The sequence below is a fragment of the Megascapheus bottae genome, chromosome X (genome assembly GCF_031878675.1).
Source record: "Megascapheus bottae isolate mThoBot1 chromosome X, mThoBot2.hap1, whole genome shotgun sequence".
NCBI classification, from domain to species: Eukaryota; Metazoa; Chordata; class Mammalia; order Rodentia; family Geomyidae; genus Megascapheus; species Megascapheus bottae.
Window position 1 is genome coordinate 47,117,043 of NC_143547.1, and position 16,464 is coordinate 47,133,506.

General features: G+C 37.0%; 1 protein-coding gene across 1 annotated transcript in view; it reads left to right on the forward strand.

Annotated features, from left to right (window-relative positions):
- The window catches only part of LOC150041006 (vascular endothelial growth factor receptor kdr-like), a 145,152-nt gene that overhangs the window by 99,745 nt on the left and 28,943 nt on the right, over window positions 1-16,464 (forward strand). The window contains exons 17-21 of the mRNA XM_090327270.1: window positions 7,819-7,954; window positions 9,526-9,630; window positions 10,503-10,616; window positions 14,522-14,610; window positions 16,163-16,370. Coding sequence (XP_090183396.1) covers window positions 7,819-7,954; window positions 9,526-9,630; window positions 10,503-10,616; window positions 14,522-14,610; window positions 16,163-16,370 — 652 coding nt within the window. The remainder of the gene's footprint in view (window positions 1-7,818; window positions 7,955-9,525; window positions 9,631-10,502; window positions 10,617-14,521; window positions 14,611-16,162; window positions 16,371-16,464) is intronic.

The window sequence follows — 16,464 nt, forward strand, 5'->3', positions numbered from 1 at the left end:
TCTAGCCTTGAGAAAGTCCAAGGACAGTGCTCAGGCCCTGAGCTCAAGCCCAGGACTGGCAAAAAAATAAATAAAATAAAATTACATGTGTGAGGAGCTGGAAGTTTGGCCTAGTGGTAGAGTGCTTGCCTATCATGTACAAGACCCAGGTTTGATTCCTCGGTACCACATACATAAAAAAAAGCTGAACATGGTACTGTGGCTCAAGTGGTAGTGCTCTATCCTTGAAAAAGTACAGGGACAGTACCCAGGCCCAGCGCTCAAGCCCCAGGACTGGAAAAAAAAAAGAGGTGTGAGTCACCAACTCCTGGCTTATGCTGATTTTCTTAAAACATTTTTAGCACATAGTATTATACAATATGTGGTGTTTTGTTGTGATATTAGCACACATGAGTGCAATATACTTTGATTCTATTTACTCCCTCTATTGCTTTTTCATATCTCCTGTCCACTGTGATGCCTTCAGCTTCTTTTCCTGTTCTTTTTTTTTTGAGTTTTTTTATTGGTTATGAAGGTTGCATAGAGGACCTTGCACTTACTAAGCAGGTTCTCTTCCACTTGACCCAATTCTTAAATTAGCTTCATTATGATGTCTGTGTGTGTGTGAGTGTATGCTTGTGTGCACAAGCACGCATCCAGTATTGGAGCTTGAATTCAAGACCTCTAATTTATCTTTACTACCTCACACTGGTTTTGATCTCAAATACTATCCCATTGGTTCTGTTCCCAAATACTAACTCAGTTTTTTGTTTTAAAAAACAGTGGCTCATGCCTATAATCCTAGCTACTCAGGAGGCTGAGATCTGAGGATCAAGGTTCAAAGCCAGCTCAGGCACAAAAGGACCTGAGACTCGTATCACCAATTAACCCCTAGAAAACGGGAAATGGGGCTTCGTTCAAGGGTAGGGAGTTAGGCTTCAGCTGAGGAGCTCAGGGACAGTGCCCTGGCTGAGTTCAAGCCCCACAGCCGACACATATATATATATGTTTTATATATATATATATATATATATATATATTATTGGCCATTTATAGCTTTTTGACTTTTGTCTCTCTCCCTCCTTCCCTTCCGCCCCCTCCCTCTTCCTTCCTTCCTTCCTTCCTTCCTTCCTTCCTTCCTTCCTTCCTTCCTTCCTTCCTTCCTTCCTTTCTGCTGGTCCTGGGCTTTTGACCTTGGGGCCTGGGCTTAGTCCTTTAGATTTTTTTTTCCTGCTCAAGGTTAATGCTCTGCTACTTGAGCCACAGTTCCACGTTTGGCTTTTTACTAGCAAATTGGAGATAAAACATTGATGGAATTTCCTGCTCTTACCTTGTTTGGAACTGTGATCCGCAGATCTCAGCCTCCTAAATATAAGCATGAGCCATCAGTGCTTGACTTTTAATTATTTCTTCTGTAAATGTAAATTCTTAACATGGAGGAAAACATGAACTATGAGTCTTGTGAGTGTTTTTGCACTTAAATATCTCCAGTTCCATCTTTTCCCTAAAAATTATATAATTTTGTTCTTGTTTAGTGCATTGATTGATTGTCAGACTTGGGGCTTGAACTGAGGGCCTGGCACTGTCTCTGAACCTTTTCACACAAAGCTAGTATCCTATCACTGTGAGCCATATAACCTCTTCTAGTTTTCTGGTGGTTAACTGGAGCTAAGAGTCTCACAGTCTTCCCTGTCCCATGCCAGTTTTGAACCATATCCAAAGAACTCAGTCTCCTGAGTGGTTAGTATTACAGGCTTGAACTACCAGTGCCCAGTTTATTTTAACTTTAATTTTAATTTTTTTTACCAGTCCTGGGATTGAGCTCAGGGCCTGAGCACTGTCCTTGGACATCTCAAAGGTAGAGCTCTACCACTTGAGCCTCAACACCATTTCCGGCTTTTTTCTATGTATGCGGTACCAAGGAATTGAACCTGGGTCTTTATGCATGCTAGGCAAGCACTCTACCACTAGGCCAAACTCCCGGCCCCTTATTTTAATTTTTTAATTAAGATTTTTATGATCAGGCATGTTGTTTAGTGGTAATGTAGATGTGTAGTTTCTCATTTCTGGGCAGAGTATATGGCCTTGTAGCCAAAGATTCACCCACTGTTCAAACACTCCACTTGGTCTCTAGCTAACTCCAAGAGGAAAAGAAATCACCTGGAGACGCTTGTAGTTTCTAGTTTACAGAGTGAGGTTTGTGTATGGACTGAGGATGGGGGCCCATTAGGAGTCAGATTTCTCCTGTTTGGCTGGTTTATTCCCGAAAGGACTATACCTCAACACAATAAAGATTACGCACGACAAACCTACAGCCATTATTATCCTGAATAGTTAAGAATTGAGGGTATTTCATCTAAAAGCAGGAATCATCACCATGGTTGTATAATATTGTGCTTGAATTTGTATCCACAGCCATAAGGTAAGAGATATAAATAAAAGGAATACAAATAGGAAAATAAATAATCAAAGTATCTCAGGTTTCTGATGACATGCTCTTATATTTAAAATACCACAGAGTCTACTACAAAACTTTTAGGTTCGATAAACAATTGCAACACAACAGCATGACACAAAATCAATGTAACTTTTCTATACACTGGCAATGAACTTGATGTGTTAGAAGTCAAGAAAGAAACTCCATCCACAATATCCTCAAAAAGTGTTTTGGCGTAAATTTCAGCAAAAATATTACAGGCATTTATAATGAACTCTAAAACACTGAAGAAAGAAATTGTAGGAGATGATGAGGGAAACATATTTACACGTACATTTCATATAATGTAAACAAATGGGCACAACAAATAATGTTGAAATGACCATAGTATGAAAAGCAATAAACAAATGCAATGTAAAGTCCAGAAAGATTCAGCTGATATTCTTCATACAAACAGAAAACCTCGATCATAAAACTTATATAGAAACACAAAAGACCCTGGTTAATCAAAGCAATCCTAAGCAAAATAAGTCATTGTGGGACTTACAATAGAAAAGAGCCATAGTAACAAAAGAAAATGGTATTGGCACAAAACCAGACAAATATGTCAATGGAATACAGTAGAAGATATATGCTCAAGCAGGTAGCTTCCATTTTATCCTTCACTAAGTTGCCAAAAATATGTACTAGTAAAAACCTTTTAATTAACTGGTTCTGGTGAAACTGAATATTCACCTATAGAATTTTAAGTTTACATGTCTATCTCTTACCTTGTAAAACAATAAAATTTGGATCTAATAATTCAGACTTCCACGGAAAAATTTAGAGGGAACACTTCAAGATATATTTCTAGGAGAGGAATTTCTTTTATTTGGGGTGGGAGGGATTGGCACAAAGTAAAAAATGTATTCCTCTGTCACAAAAAAATAGCAGGTTACAGTTGTAAGGAAATGGAAAGACTTAGAAAAAAATCATATTAAGTGAAGTAAGCGAGACTCAAAGGAACACAGGCTCAATGGTTTCCCTCATTTGTCATACTCAGTAGAAACCTTGGGCTCTCCTAGCAGAGATTTACAATAGAGCAAAACCTAAATACGTAAGGCCATATAGGATGATGCTAAATGAAAGTACCTCTAGGATATAGAAACAAAAGCCATATAATGAATGATTGTTGTCCTTAATGTACTATGTTATCTCTCATCTCTTTTGCTATCCCTTGGTTATATATTGTTGCAATATTTCACCTTGTTATCTGATATATTGTATATATGCTTATTTGGTTATTTGAAATCGGATAGGGAAAGGGGAAAACAAGATGAGGGGCGGGGGTAGGGGGAGGGAAATTGAGACCAAGACACGAGAAAGGGTATCAATGTATGTGAAGTAATGCATCGTCTATCTGGTGAATATAATGTAACCCTTCTGTTAATTACAATTACAATAAAATATATGAAAAGAAATAAAATAATTACGCACATCACACACACACAAAGAAATAGCAGGTTACCTCTATAGGTTGGTTTCCAGTCCCTTTTCATTGATTATTCTGCCACCTGCTGGCAATATTTTTGTAGCACAGGCAAGCCCCGAAGAAGAGTATGAGCTCTGGGAACTAGCATCCTTCATTAATATCCTCACACCTGCAGGTGAATGGTATTCACTTTCTTCACTATGTTCTCTTATTTTTCTTTTTTCAAATATGTATGGATCATGTGACAAAAGTTATAAAACTTAAAAGGACATTTAAAGATATCCCAATCTAGTGGAACACCAGCTAAACAAGAATAAAGAAATGTAGAGGGAAGACTGAATAGGTATACTTTTTCCTAATTACTCCTCCAAAAGAAGCAAGGTTCTATAGATGAGGAGGCAGGGAAATTATATCATACAGTATATATATAATACATTAATTTATATATAAATACGTACATGCATGCATATCATCTTACATTAATTACACAGAAGGGGATGGCATTGTTACAGTTTGACATATCATTATAATATGTCCAGCTTAAACTCAGGAGATTTTTGTGTGTGTATCCCAGTACTAAGGCTTGAACTCAGGGCCTTATGCTCTCACTTGTCATTTTTGCACAAGTTTGGCACTCTGTCACTTGAGCCATGCCTCCATTGGTGATAAAGAGTTTCACAATGTTATCTTAGTATATATATTATATATATATATATGTTTATTTGAAATCAGAAAGGGAAGGGGAGAAAACAAGATGTTTGGGAGCGGGTGTGGGGAGGGCAATGAGAACAAAAACATGAGAAGGGGTATCAATGTGTGAGAATTAGGCACCTACTACCTGGTGAATATAACTGTAACCCCTCTATACATTACCCCAACAATAAAAAATAAAATTTAAAAAAGAGAGTTTCACAATATTTTCTGCACTTTGAGCCTTCAATTCTCAGGTCTCTGTCTTCTGAGTAGGTAGGATTATAAGGATGAGCCACTGACCCCTAACTCACAGGAATTTCTTAATATATCCCTAATAGCACAGTTGAAAAATGATTGGATCAAGTAAAAAAAAAAACTTCATCACTGAGCTCACGTCCGTAATCCTAGCTACTCAGGAGGCTGAGATCTGAGGATCGAAGTTCAAAGCCAGCCCAGGCATGAAAGTCCATGAGCCTTGAGCTAAAGAGCTCAGAGACAGCACCCAGGCCCAGATTTCAAGCCCCACAACCAACAACAACAACAAAAATGTAATGAAATGAAAATGCAAATGGGAAAATAGTAATAGGAAGTTACTTATTTCAATCACATATGGTATACTATTTATTATTCCATTTATTTGTTTGCTTTTATCTGAGACTGCTACTCAAACTCTATACCTGACACTTTCTAACTAACTGAGCCATACCTCCAAGCTCCATTTATTTATCACTTCTATTCAAGGCTACTGCTCTACCACTTGAGCCAGAGCTCTACTTCAAGATTTTGTGTGTGGAGGGGCGGTCATGGGGCTTGTACTCTGGGCCCGGGGGGACTGTTCCTGAGCTCTTCAGCTCAAGACTACCGCTCTACCCCTTGAGCCACAGCCCCACTCCCTTTTTTCTTGTGATTAATTAGAGATAAGAGTGCCTGGGCTGGCTTTGAACTATGATCTCAGCCTCCTGAGTAGCTAGGATTACAGGCGTGAGCCACCTCACCTGGCTTACTTCCAGATTTTTAATGATTAAATGGTTGTAAGAATCTCACAGACTTTCCTGCCTGGGCAGGCTTCAAACCTGAATTCCCAGATCTCAGTCTCTAGTAGCAAGGATTACAGGGGTGAATCAACTGTGCCTGGCTTCCATTTATGTTTAATAATACTTGCTGTGAGTTTCCATGTTTGTTTTTTAATTCACAGTAAGAAAACCAGTAACTAAAAGGTTTCTTCAATTCTCTTAAGTAGTTATAAAACCTCAGTTCTTTGAGGAACTTCGTATAGATGAGTATAGAAACCTGATGATTATATATAGAAATTTGATTATTGTATAACACTCATTTTTAAAATGCACATACATGCTGCTAGCTGCATTATTACTCTGTAGGGCTGTCAAATCAATAATAGCATCAGTAATACCAGCAGGGGTTTAGGAAACCCAACTTCAACTCTTATTTTAGCAGTCATATTTGATTCAGGAGCTAGAGCAAAGATTAGTTTTCTGTTGGTTGTGGGGCTTGAAGTAAGGGACTGGGTGCCTTCCCCAGTCTTTTTTTGCTCAAAGCTAGTGTTCTATCAATTTAAGCCACAGTGTTACTTGCTATAGACTTTCTGTATGCACTTTCTTTAGTAGTTTTTGTAGGGTAGATCTCCTAGTGATAAACTTTCAGTTTTGTTATCTGAAGTATTCTAATTTCTTCTTCATTTTCTGTCTTCATGATGACATATTTTTAGATACTTGAACTGTATGTATTTTAATTTAAAACTATTTTATTAGTACATATTAGTTGTACTATCATTGTGATATAGCCAATCATATATATAATGTACCTTGATCAATAGGTCCCTCAGTCCACCACGCCTTAAAATAATATCAAAAGGAACAATATCAACAGGTTAAATTGTTCAAAACAGTATCAACAGGTTACATTGCTCTGCATAGATGCACATAAAATACTTTGACCATATTCTCCATCCTTCGCCGTCTCCATTTGTACTTCTTTTGAGAATTGTCAACTGAGTTCATTTGCAAAATTAATAATTGGACTGTTGTTGATTTTCTCCCTTCTGTAGTACTTCGTGATTCTAGTTGCTGTTTCCTTTGCTGTGAAATAACCTTTTCATTTTGATGCAATCCCATTTGACAATACTTCCTATTATTTGCTGAGCAATTGCAGTTCTATTCAAGACTTCCTTTGTGCCTATTCTTTTATCTCCCTGTAAAGAGGTATTTTCTTGTAGCAGTTTCAAAACTTCATGTCTTCTGTTAAAAATCATTGATCCAGTCAAGGTTTCAATTCTTAGGCATGCTATTAACAACTGTGCTTTAACTTTCACTTCCTGCTTTCAAGTCTAGCAGACAGCAAAAGACTTTCCTTATTATACTGTCACATCCAAAGCATGCCTGTCACCTTTTTATTTTTCCAGTATACACAGGAATGTTTTAAACTCATTCCCCTTTGTGTCTCATTTTTAGAAACCTTTTTCTTCCAGTGTTTCTTAGTATTTGTGCAAAGTTCTATAGCTTTTTGTAGTGTTTTAGCCAATAGTTTTACCTACAAATGCTTTCAGCAACCTTGCCTGTGTATACAACCATTCTCTGCTTATGCTCTCAATTTGATTAAATAAAGAGAAATCTTTGTACTACTGGTTCTTGAGGGACTTTCTAGACAGTTTAAAACCTATGGGCCTAATTTTAAAGGAAATGTTACATTGCTTCTTTTGACATTAACACACTATACCCCTAGTACTTGCTAGTGTCTTTATTTATGCTGCGAATACCAGATGTTGGAGATGATCATTTAAAATATTATGGCACACTCTTACCACAGAGCAGCTGCTGTTTTCTTCAACAAGATCTTCTTTTGTTATTGTAATTTTTTTGTTATTGTAATTTTTTAACAGATTCAAGTGCTCTTCAAATGTTGACATTGACCATTTTGGCCATGTGATTAGTTGTTTGGGGGTAGGACATAGCTCTTAAGTTGTAATTTTCACTGACAGTAGTCCTTATTTTTCAATTTTAAGCATTTGTACATATTGATATATTATCCTAAATTGTAGGCTTCATTTAAATCGTATTTGTATAGTACCATGCTGTTTATTATATTTATTTACATGAATATCATTCTGAGTTTCTGCACTTCTCTAAAATTTAAAATTGGAAATTTCAGGGCCCTGATAAGCCATTAGAAAATTTTAAAAAATAGTAATGTTTCATGTGAGTGCTCACATCTTTTTTTACAGCCCAGTGTATCAGAAATAAAAACTGGCTACCTCTCCATCATAATGGATCCTGAAGAGATGCCTCTTGACCAACAATGTGACAGGCTTCCCTATGATGACAGTAAATGGGAATTCCCAAGAGATCGTTTACAACTGGGTGAGCATCAATATCTGTCAACATTCCTTTCTCAATAGACTTACAACACACTGTGGAAAATTAAATGAATTGCAATCTAGGGTTCACTTGGGTCATTGCAGGCAGTGCTAATGGCTTTAGACCAAGTGGAATGGATCTCAAAGATGACAATTGAACAGGCACTAGTACTTTTATGACTGTAATTGTACCCACTCAGAAAACTGGGATCTAAGGATCACAGTTTGAAGCCAGCCTGTCAAACAAATCCAGGATACTCTTATCTCCATCTAACCATTAAAAAGCCAGAAATGGAGCTATGGCTCGAGTGGCTCAATGCCAGCCTTAAGTGAAAAAGCTAAGGGACAGTACTGAAGTGGTCCCCCGCTCATGCACACACACACACACACACACACACACACACACACACACACACACACACACACACACACACGCACATAGAGGCAATAAGAAATAGAATAGGAATGGCATTCACTTAACGCAAAGCAATCATTCTACAATAAGGTGTTCCCTTATTATTTTAAGTTTTTAATAGATTTGAGTATCCTTCAAAAGTTGATTCTGACTCCTTTCATCAGCTCATTAAATTAGCATGATTCTGCTGCAGTATATTAAGGTAGCAGAGATGTATCATACATATAACATGACACTGGGAATTTTCAGATATACAAGCTGGGTAAACCTAGGATAGGCATGATATTCTCTGAGCTTTGTTTATCTCATCTATAAAAAGAAGATACTAATATTGATTCACATAACTTTGGTGAGAATCAGTAAAATAACATTTGGAAATCTTTTTACAGCTTTAAAACGATCAAAAATATTAATGATTACTTTATAATAGAATCTCTTTGACAATGAATGTTATAGAAATAGAATGAATATCTATAGAAATGCATCTTGAATTCTAGTAACTAGTGAGTCCTTCACCAACCGAAGTAGTTCTTTTCACAGCTGCGAGATATAGCCTTTCACTCTCTTATTCCACGTGTATGTATTAGACATCAATCATGTACTAATATTATCGTAGGTGTTAAGAGTACATTAATTAAGGGGCCGCGAGTTTGGCCTAGTGGTAGAGTGCTTGCCTAGCATGTATGAAGACCCCAGGTTCAATTCCTCAGTACCACATACATAGAAAAAAGCCAGAAGTGTTGCTGGGGCTCAAGTGGTAGAGCTCTAGCCTTGAGAAAGCCCAAGAACAGTGCTCAGGCCCTGAGCTCAAGCCCGGGACTGGCAAAAAAAAAAAAGGAGTACATTGATTAAGAAGACAGGTTTTACTGAGTTTACAGTTTGAGTTTACAGTCTAGTAAAATAGAAAAATAAAGAATATGATTAAAACAATATAATAATGTCTTGAATAATATAATGTCAATAATTACTATTTTGAAAAAAATTTAATACTAAAAGAAAACATTTACTACCAAAAGAACATTAGTATTTCCTATGAGATGATTTGAAAGGTCCTTATAAATGCTTATGTTAGAAGTTCTGCTATCTATTACCAAAGCCAAATTTCTCCTTGTCATTGGTGTCTTTTCACTAATGTTCATTTTTACTTCTTACCCCTCTAGGTAAAATTCTTGGTCATGGCGCCTTTGGTAAAGTGATAGAAGCTTGTGCCTTTGGCATTGATAGAGCATCAACTTGTAAAACAGTGGCAGTGAAAATGCTAAAAGGTAATGTATCTACACCTTGGGAGGCTATAAGGGCTTATCTGTAGGTATTCTCAGGGTAGGTGGAAATCTGAACTAAAATCGACATAAATTAGAAGTAATGGAACAAGGTAACTTAACTATATCCAACTTCCACCCCATTCAATTATGTGTCCATGGACACATCAGCCTTGGAAACTGGAGTCAATTATCAAGGGATCTTACATGAAAGCCACTTATTATTTGTCTTTTTGATACAACCTAAGTGTGGAAGTAAAGTTTTCACAATTATAGTTCATTGCAAGGTCAATATGAGTCAATAAGAGGGTTTAACTAGCAAAATTTCTACAGAGCCTTCCTTTGGCTTAGTAGAAGTTAAGTAAAATAAAAATGTGCTTAGATAGAATTGCAGCTATTTTCTCTGATGTTCAGGGATTCATAAAACAATAGTATGCTTCCAGTTTTGAACAGGTAAATGTATGTTTATATATTCTAAAACTGTTTGATCTGTGCTCCTATGTGGCTATGCCACATAGCCAAATAGAATAGTACTTAAACGCATCTGAGGCAAGTTTATTGTTTACCTCTTCCAGGTCAGTAACTCAGAAGAAGTTTATCACAAGAAAGAATAGCATTGAGTTCCCATTTCAAAACAAGAACATGGGAGGTTTACTAAAAGTACATACAGCTTAGAGGATAAATAAATAAGTGCATGTGAATGTTTTATTTATGTATTTATTTATAATATTATTTGGAAAGGACAACCAGTAAATGAGTGATTGTATTCTAGACTTCTCTCCTAGAACTCCTTACCGGGCTGTAGGATTTTTCTCTGATTTACTTACTTCCCGGGAACCACAATTCTATTGTGAAATGAATGTGTTTATTTCAAACAGACTGTGCAACATCCAGTGAGTGCAAAGCTTTGATGTCAGAACTGAAGATCCTCATTCACATTGGTCATCACCTCAATGTGGTCAACTTACTGGGTGCTTGCACAAAGCCTGGAGGTAACTTTTCCACAGTTATCCGGAACTGCTTCTTGTGGGTCATATTCTTAGGAGCAAGGTAGATACTGATGTAGATATGCCATCCTGTACTGCATATGAGATTTTTCTAGCTTAAACATTTCTCACAGTGCACAGGATTTCCAATTCCCATATTCTTTACCATGAACTCAGAGAAAGGCTATACAATACACAAAGGAATTGGGTTTCTATCTATGATTCCTGACAGCTCAGTGCCCTATGAGAACTTGAGCACGTGAGTTGTGAAGAAGATATGTGGATTTCCAAATGTGGCAGTCTAGTTGGTGCAAGAGATTCTGCAGTTCTTTTGAGTCCCCTTTTCACTTCCAGCAATATTCAATAACCTGATGCTTTCACTTATCTATTTTATGATCATTTTCCATTCCATGTCTATTAATAGTTTTAAAGCCTTTATCTGCATCTGAAACAAAGCCTTTCATTCTGCTATTATATTGTTCTTCACTACCGTTTTATACAACTATTTTAAACAATCTTCCTTTGTCTTTCTTCTCTTCCTTTCATACTTCCTTCCTTCCTTATTACCTTTTATTATTTCCTTCCTTCCTACCTTCTTTCTTCCTTCTTTCCTTTTTCTTTCTTTCCTTCCATTCCTTTCTTCTTTTCTTTTTTGATGGTCCTAGGGCTTCGTCTCAGAGCCTGGGTACTGTCTCTGAACTCCTTTTCTCTCAAGGCTAGCACTGTGCCACTTGAGCCACAGCACCACTTCTGGCTTCTTCTGAGCAGTTTGTTGGAGATAAGAGTCCCACGGACTTTCTTGCTGAAGCTGGCTGCGAAACATGATCCTCAGATCTTAGCCTCCTAGGTAGCGAGGATTATAGACATGAACCTCCAGTGCTCAGCTAAACCATGTTTCTTAAGAAACTGATTTTATGTGAAAAACATTTGGTGCATATTATGGATAATGATGATGCTGAACTTCATAAATAAGTTCTTTTTGGGGGGGAAAGTTCTGGGGCTTGAACTCAGGGCCTAGTTGCTGTCCTTGAGCACTTTTGCTCAAGGGTAGTGCTCTACCACTTGAGCCATAGCACTACTTTTGGCTTTTTCCCTGTATGCGGTACCAAGGAATCAAATCCAGGGCTTTGGGCATGCTGGACGAGCACTTTACCACCAGGGCACATTCCCGGCCCTGAACTTCATAAACAAATCCAATATATTTCAAGCTAGATATTGTCTGTGGTGTAGTAAGCACAAAGAAATGTGTAGGCAATGGGAAAACTTCAAATTTCTCCTTGGAATTATATTATAGGACATAAGATTTAGCAAGATAATGGTATTGGGGTTGGGCAGTAGTGTGCAGGCGAGACACAGGTGAACAAGTACAGGGATGGCTGAAATGACTATTGTGCAGGTCCATTAAAGAAACTGATAGGTAATTTGTTATTTTGTCCTTATCCAGGGTAATAAAATGAATAATGAAGTGTTTCTTTTGATTTTACTTCATGAAATAATACATGGGTACATGTATTTTATTCTTAAAAGTTCTGGTAGGGCCGGGAGTTTGGCTTAGTGGTAGAGTGCTTGCCAAGCTTGCACAAAATCCCAGGTTCAATTCCTTGGTACCACATACATAGAAAAAAGGCGGAAGTGGTACTGAGACTCAAGTGGTAGAGCTCTAGCCTTGAGAAAGTCCAAGGACAGTGCTCAGGCCCTGAGCTCAAGCCTAGAACTGACAAAAAAATTAAATATTTAAAAAGTTCTGGTAAAGTGCAACAGTAAATTGTCCTAAAAAGTCCTTGGTTTTGTGTATTTGGAGAAAAGTTTAAATTTCACTCCTGGTAATAATGCTGCTATTTTTTTTATATCTTCATGCTTCAGTTTAGTTCATTTGTGTATAAAAATTTGCTCATTTCTTGTAGATTTTTTTGATTTATCAGGCCATAATTTTTCAAAATATTTCCAAGTGATCCTCTGGATATAAGTGGTATTTGTTTCAATATCTCCCTTTGTTCTCTAACTTTCAAAAAAAGTGAGTTCACAAGTCTTGCCATTTCAATGAACTCTTTATTAATTTTATGAATTATTCTTTCAATTTCCAGTTGGTGAACTTCAACATTGAGCCCTACTATTTCTTCTATTCCATTAATTTTAGGTTTGCTTTATTTTTTTTGATAGTCTTAACTCATCAAAATATATCCCCAGGTTATTTTGAGTTGTCTATGAATTTTAATATAGGTGCTCATAGCTACAAATCTTTTTTTTGCCAGTCCTGGGCATGAGCTCAGGGATTGAGCACTGTCCCTGAATTTTCTCAAGGCTAGGGCTCAACCACCTGAACCACAGCACCACTTCTGGCTTTTTGCTATGTATGTGGTACCGAGGAATCGAACCTGGGTCTAAGCACGCTACCAGTAGGCCAAACTCCCAGGCCCACAAATCTCCTTTTTTGAATTGCTGTATCCCATTTTTGGAAGCTTATATTGTCATTTATAGTCTATCGTAGGAAGATCTTAAATTTCTCCAATAATCAATATAAAACATAATGTTCATTTTGCACATTTTATGTTCTTTGTATAATTTTCAGTGTTTTATTCCTAGGTTTTTTATTATTTGGCAAGCAACACAAATTATTCTTTTTTTGTGTTTAATGTCCATTTTGCATAGATGTTAGTTAAATCTATTTATCATGCAGATGAACTTTGAAGTTTCCTCATTAACTTTGTCATAATGATCTGTCTCTTAATGGTGGAATACTGATATCTTCCACTACCATGTTATCTGGACATTTATGGATCTTTATGTTCAATAATATTCATTTTATGAAATTGTATGCACAATTATTTGTTGCATCTGTACGTAAAATGATTATATCTTTTTCCTCTCATTATTGTATAGTGATGTTCTTTATATTTTCTGAGTAATTTTGTCTTGAATTTGCTGTATCAGCTTTCTTTTGGATTCTATTTGCTTCAAATGTCATTATCCACTCTTCCCATGTGTGACTTTTTTTTACCAGCAAGTCGTAATTCTTATAGATAGGGTCTTGTTTTTCAATCCATTCAGCCAGTCTGAATCAAGAGTTAACACCATTTTCATTAAGGTTATTAGTATGATTTTTGTGCTGTCTTACATTCCTTCATTGTTCTTTCCCCTGGCTTATCTAGTACTCTTTGTTCTTCTCTTTTTCCCCCTTACTCAGATGGTTTGTTAGATTAGAGTTGAAATATTTGATTCCCAATTTTCACTTGTTTATTCTTCTCATTAGATTTATTCTTTCTTGAGCAATAATGATTATAATGATTGAAATTGTCTTCATGAATTGTGTGTTGAAGTTTTTAAGTATCTTCTGCAATGCTAGGTTCATTTCCATGAATAGCATTTATTTGTGCTTATCGTAGGAATTCTTTTTATTTTCTTTTTCTTTTTTGTCAGTCATGGGGCTTGGTACTCAAGGCCTGGGTACTGTCCCTGAGCTTTATTTGTTCAAGGGTAATGCACTACCACTTTGAGCCATAGCTCCACATATATATATATATATATATATATATATATATATATATATATATATATATGTGGATCTCAGCCTCCTAAATAGCTAGGATTACATGTGTGATCCACCAATGCCTAGCCTGGAATTCTTTATTTATCCATATTACATATACTAGTAGACTTCAGAGTCAAGCTCAGGATGTTAGTTGACCTATTTTTGCCAGTCTTCAAACTACTTTTGCTAATCATTCTCCCCCTTCACCAATCAGTCTGCTTTTGGAAAGTCAGTCAGTATTCTAATATAAATTACAGTAAACTGATTCATGATGAGAGCTATTTCAAGATGTAGTAAGATATCTCTGGTCATAATCTTACCAAAACAAGGATAGTCAAAGAATTGGCTACTCCTCATCATAATTCCTGAACATCTTTGGCAGGTCCATTGATGATAATAGTAGAATTCTGCAAATATGGAAATCTTGCCAACTTCCTGAGAGGAAAAAGAGGAGATTTTATTGTTTCCAAGGTAAGTTTCCTAACAACCCTACACTCAGTGGAGCTCTTTCTGTAGATTTTCTAATGATAATTAGAAATAAAGGGCAAATAAGAACAGCATAGGACAGCAGTAGTCAGTGAGGATATTGGTCAGTGATTATAGGGTGTGCATTTATATATCCAATAGAGATTTTAATTCAATGAGCTCTGAAAGAGGCAGTTTATTATCTAACATCTTTGCTTTGTGTTGGACTCAATTACACTCTGAGGTCCAGATTGGTTAGCTAACCCAAGACTTTACTATTTCTCTAGCCTGTTGTAGCCATGAGTTTAACCTTGAACTTCAGGATGAAGCTTCCAGGTTGGATTTTTTTTGTGGGCCATGGGGCTTGAACTCTGGGCATGGGAGCTGTCCCTGAGCTCTTCAGCTTAAGGCTATCCCACCCTATCCCTGGAGCAATAGTCCCACTTCCCATTTTCTAGTGATTAATTGGAGGTAAGAGTTTCACTTTAGTGCCCAGGCCTGCTTTGAACGAGATCCTCAGATCTCAGCCTCCTCAGTAGCTAGGATTACAGGCATGAGCCACCACACCCAGCCTAGGTTTGCTAATTTTTACCTCAAGGAAATATTTAACACAAGTCTTTTACATTCTCCTTTTTTGTCCATGTTAACATGTTGCTTGCCATATTCCTTACTCCTTGGTAGAAAAGTTAGTTGACTCTACTTCTCAGAGTACTGAAAAAGCATTGTATCAGATAAAGCTGGATGCTGGTGGCTCACACCTGTAATCTTCTAGCTACTCAAGAGACTGAGATCTGAGATGGTGGTTCAAAGCCAGCTCTGGCATGAAAATCCATAAGACTCTGATCCCCAACTAACTACCAGAAACCTGGAAGTGGCACTGTGGCTCAAGGGATAGAGTACTATCCTTGAGCTGAAGAGCTCAGGGACAGTGTTCAGGCCCAGAGTTCCAAGCCCCAAAACTGAGCAAAAAATAAAATAAAATTTAAGAATTGCATCAGAAAATCACATGATTTAATTTGGAAAGTATTTGAAATTGGGTTATGAATGTGGAAAAATCTTTGTCTCCAATCATCAAAGTGATGAGCTTAGCCAGCAATTTATTATTTTTAGTTACAGAGTCCTTTCCTCTAGACTAATTTCAGCAAAGGGGAAGGAAGTAAAAGTCTAAAACATCATGCAGCTCTATTCTGTCATGTGATACAGAAAAACCCTTTTGAGCTTAGAGCTCAAGAATATAACTTGACATCCTTTGGATTACATATCCCATAAGGTATTCTGATCCCAGGAAGTTCTGCTGACTTCAGGGGCAAAGTGCTTTCCCAAAGTATCTAGCTCTAGTTACTTTATCTATTAAGGATTAATTAACTGGCATTAAGGCATAGAGAAAATAGTTTTGGGTTGATGTTTATTACTATTATCTTGGTCTAAAACTATGTAGACTTTGGCCACTGTTTTATACCTTTTAGGGCCTTAGTTTATCTAATGGAAACATACACTAGGGTAGAATCGATTATTTTAAATGGATGTTCTCATTTTGCAAATCTATTTAAAATACCAGTCTCAGCTCAATATGGAAAAAAAGATGAAGAGTATTCATGATTCGGACAATGATCTTACCCAGCTGACTAAGTACCGTCTGCAAAGCATGGCTAGTACAGGAAGTTCTACCAGCTCTGGTTTCATTGAGGACAAGAGTTACAGTGAATCTGATGAGGAAGAAGGAAGTAACCACCACCTTCTGGGGGCCACATCCAACCACCAAGTAGGTATGTATGAGTAGGCCCTTCTTTCCTGGCCAGCAGTAAATGGTACTCAAGAGTTTGAGGTAGGAGACAAGGACAGGTGTTACAGAACCCTACA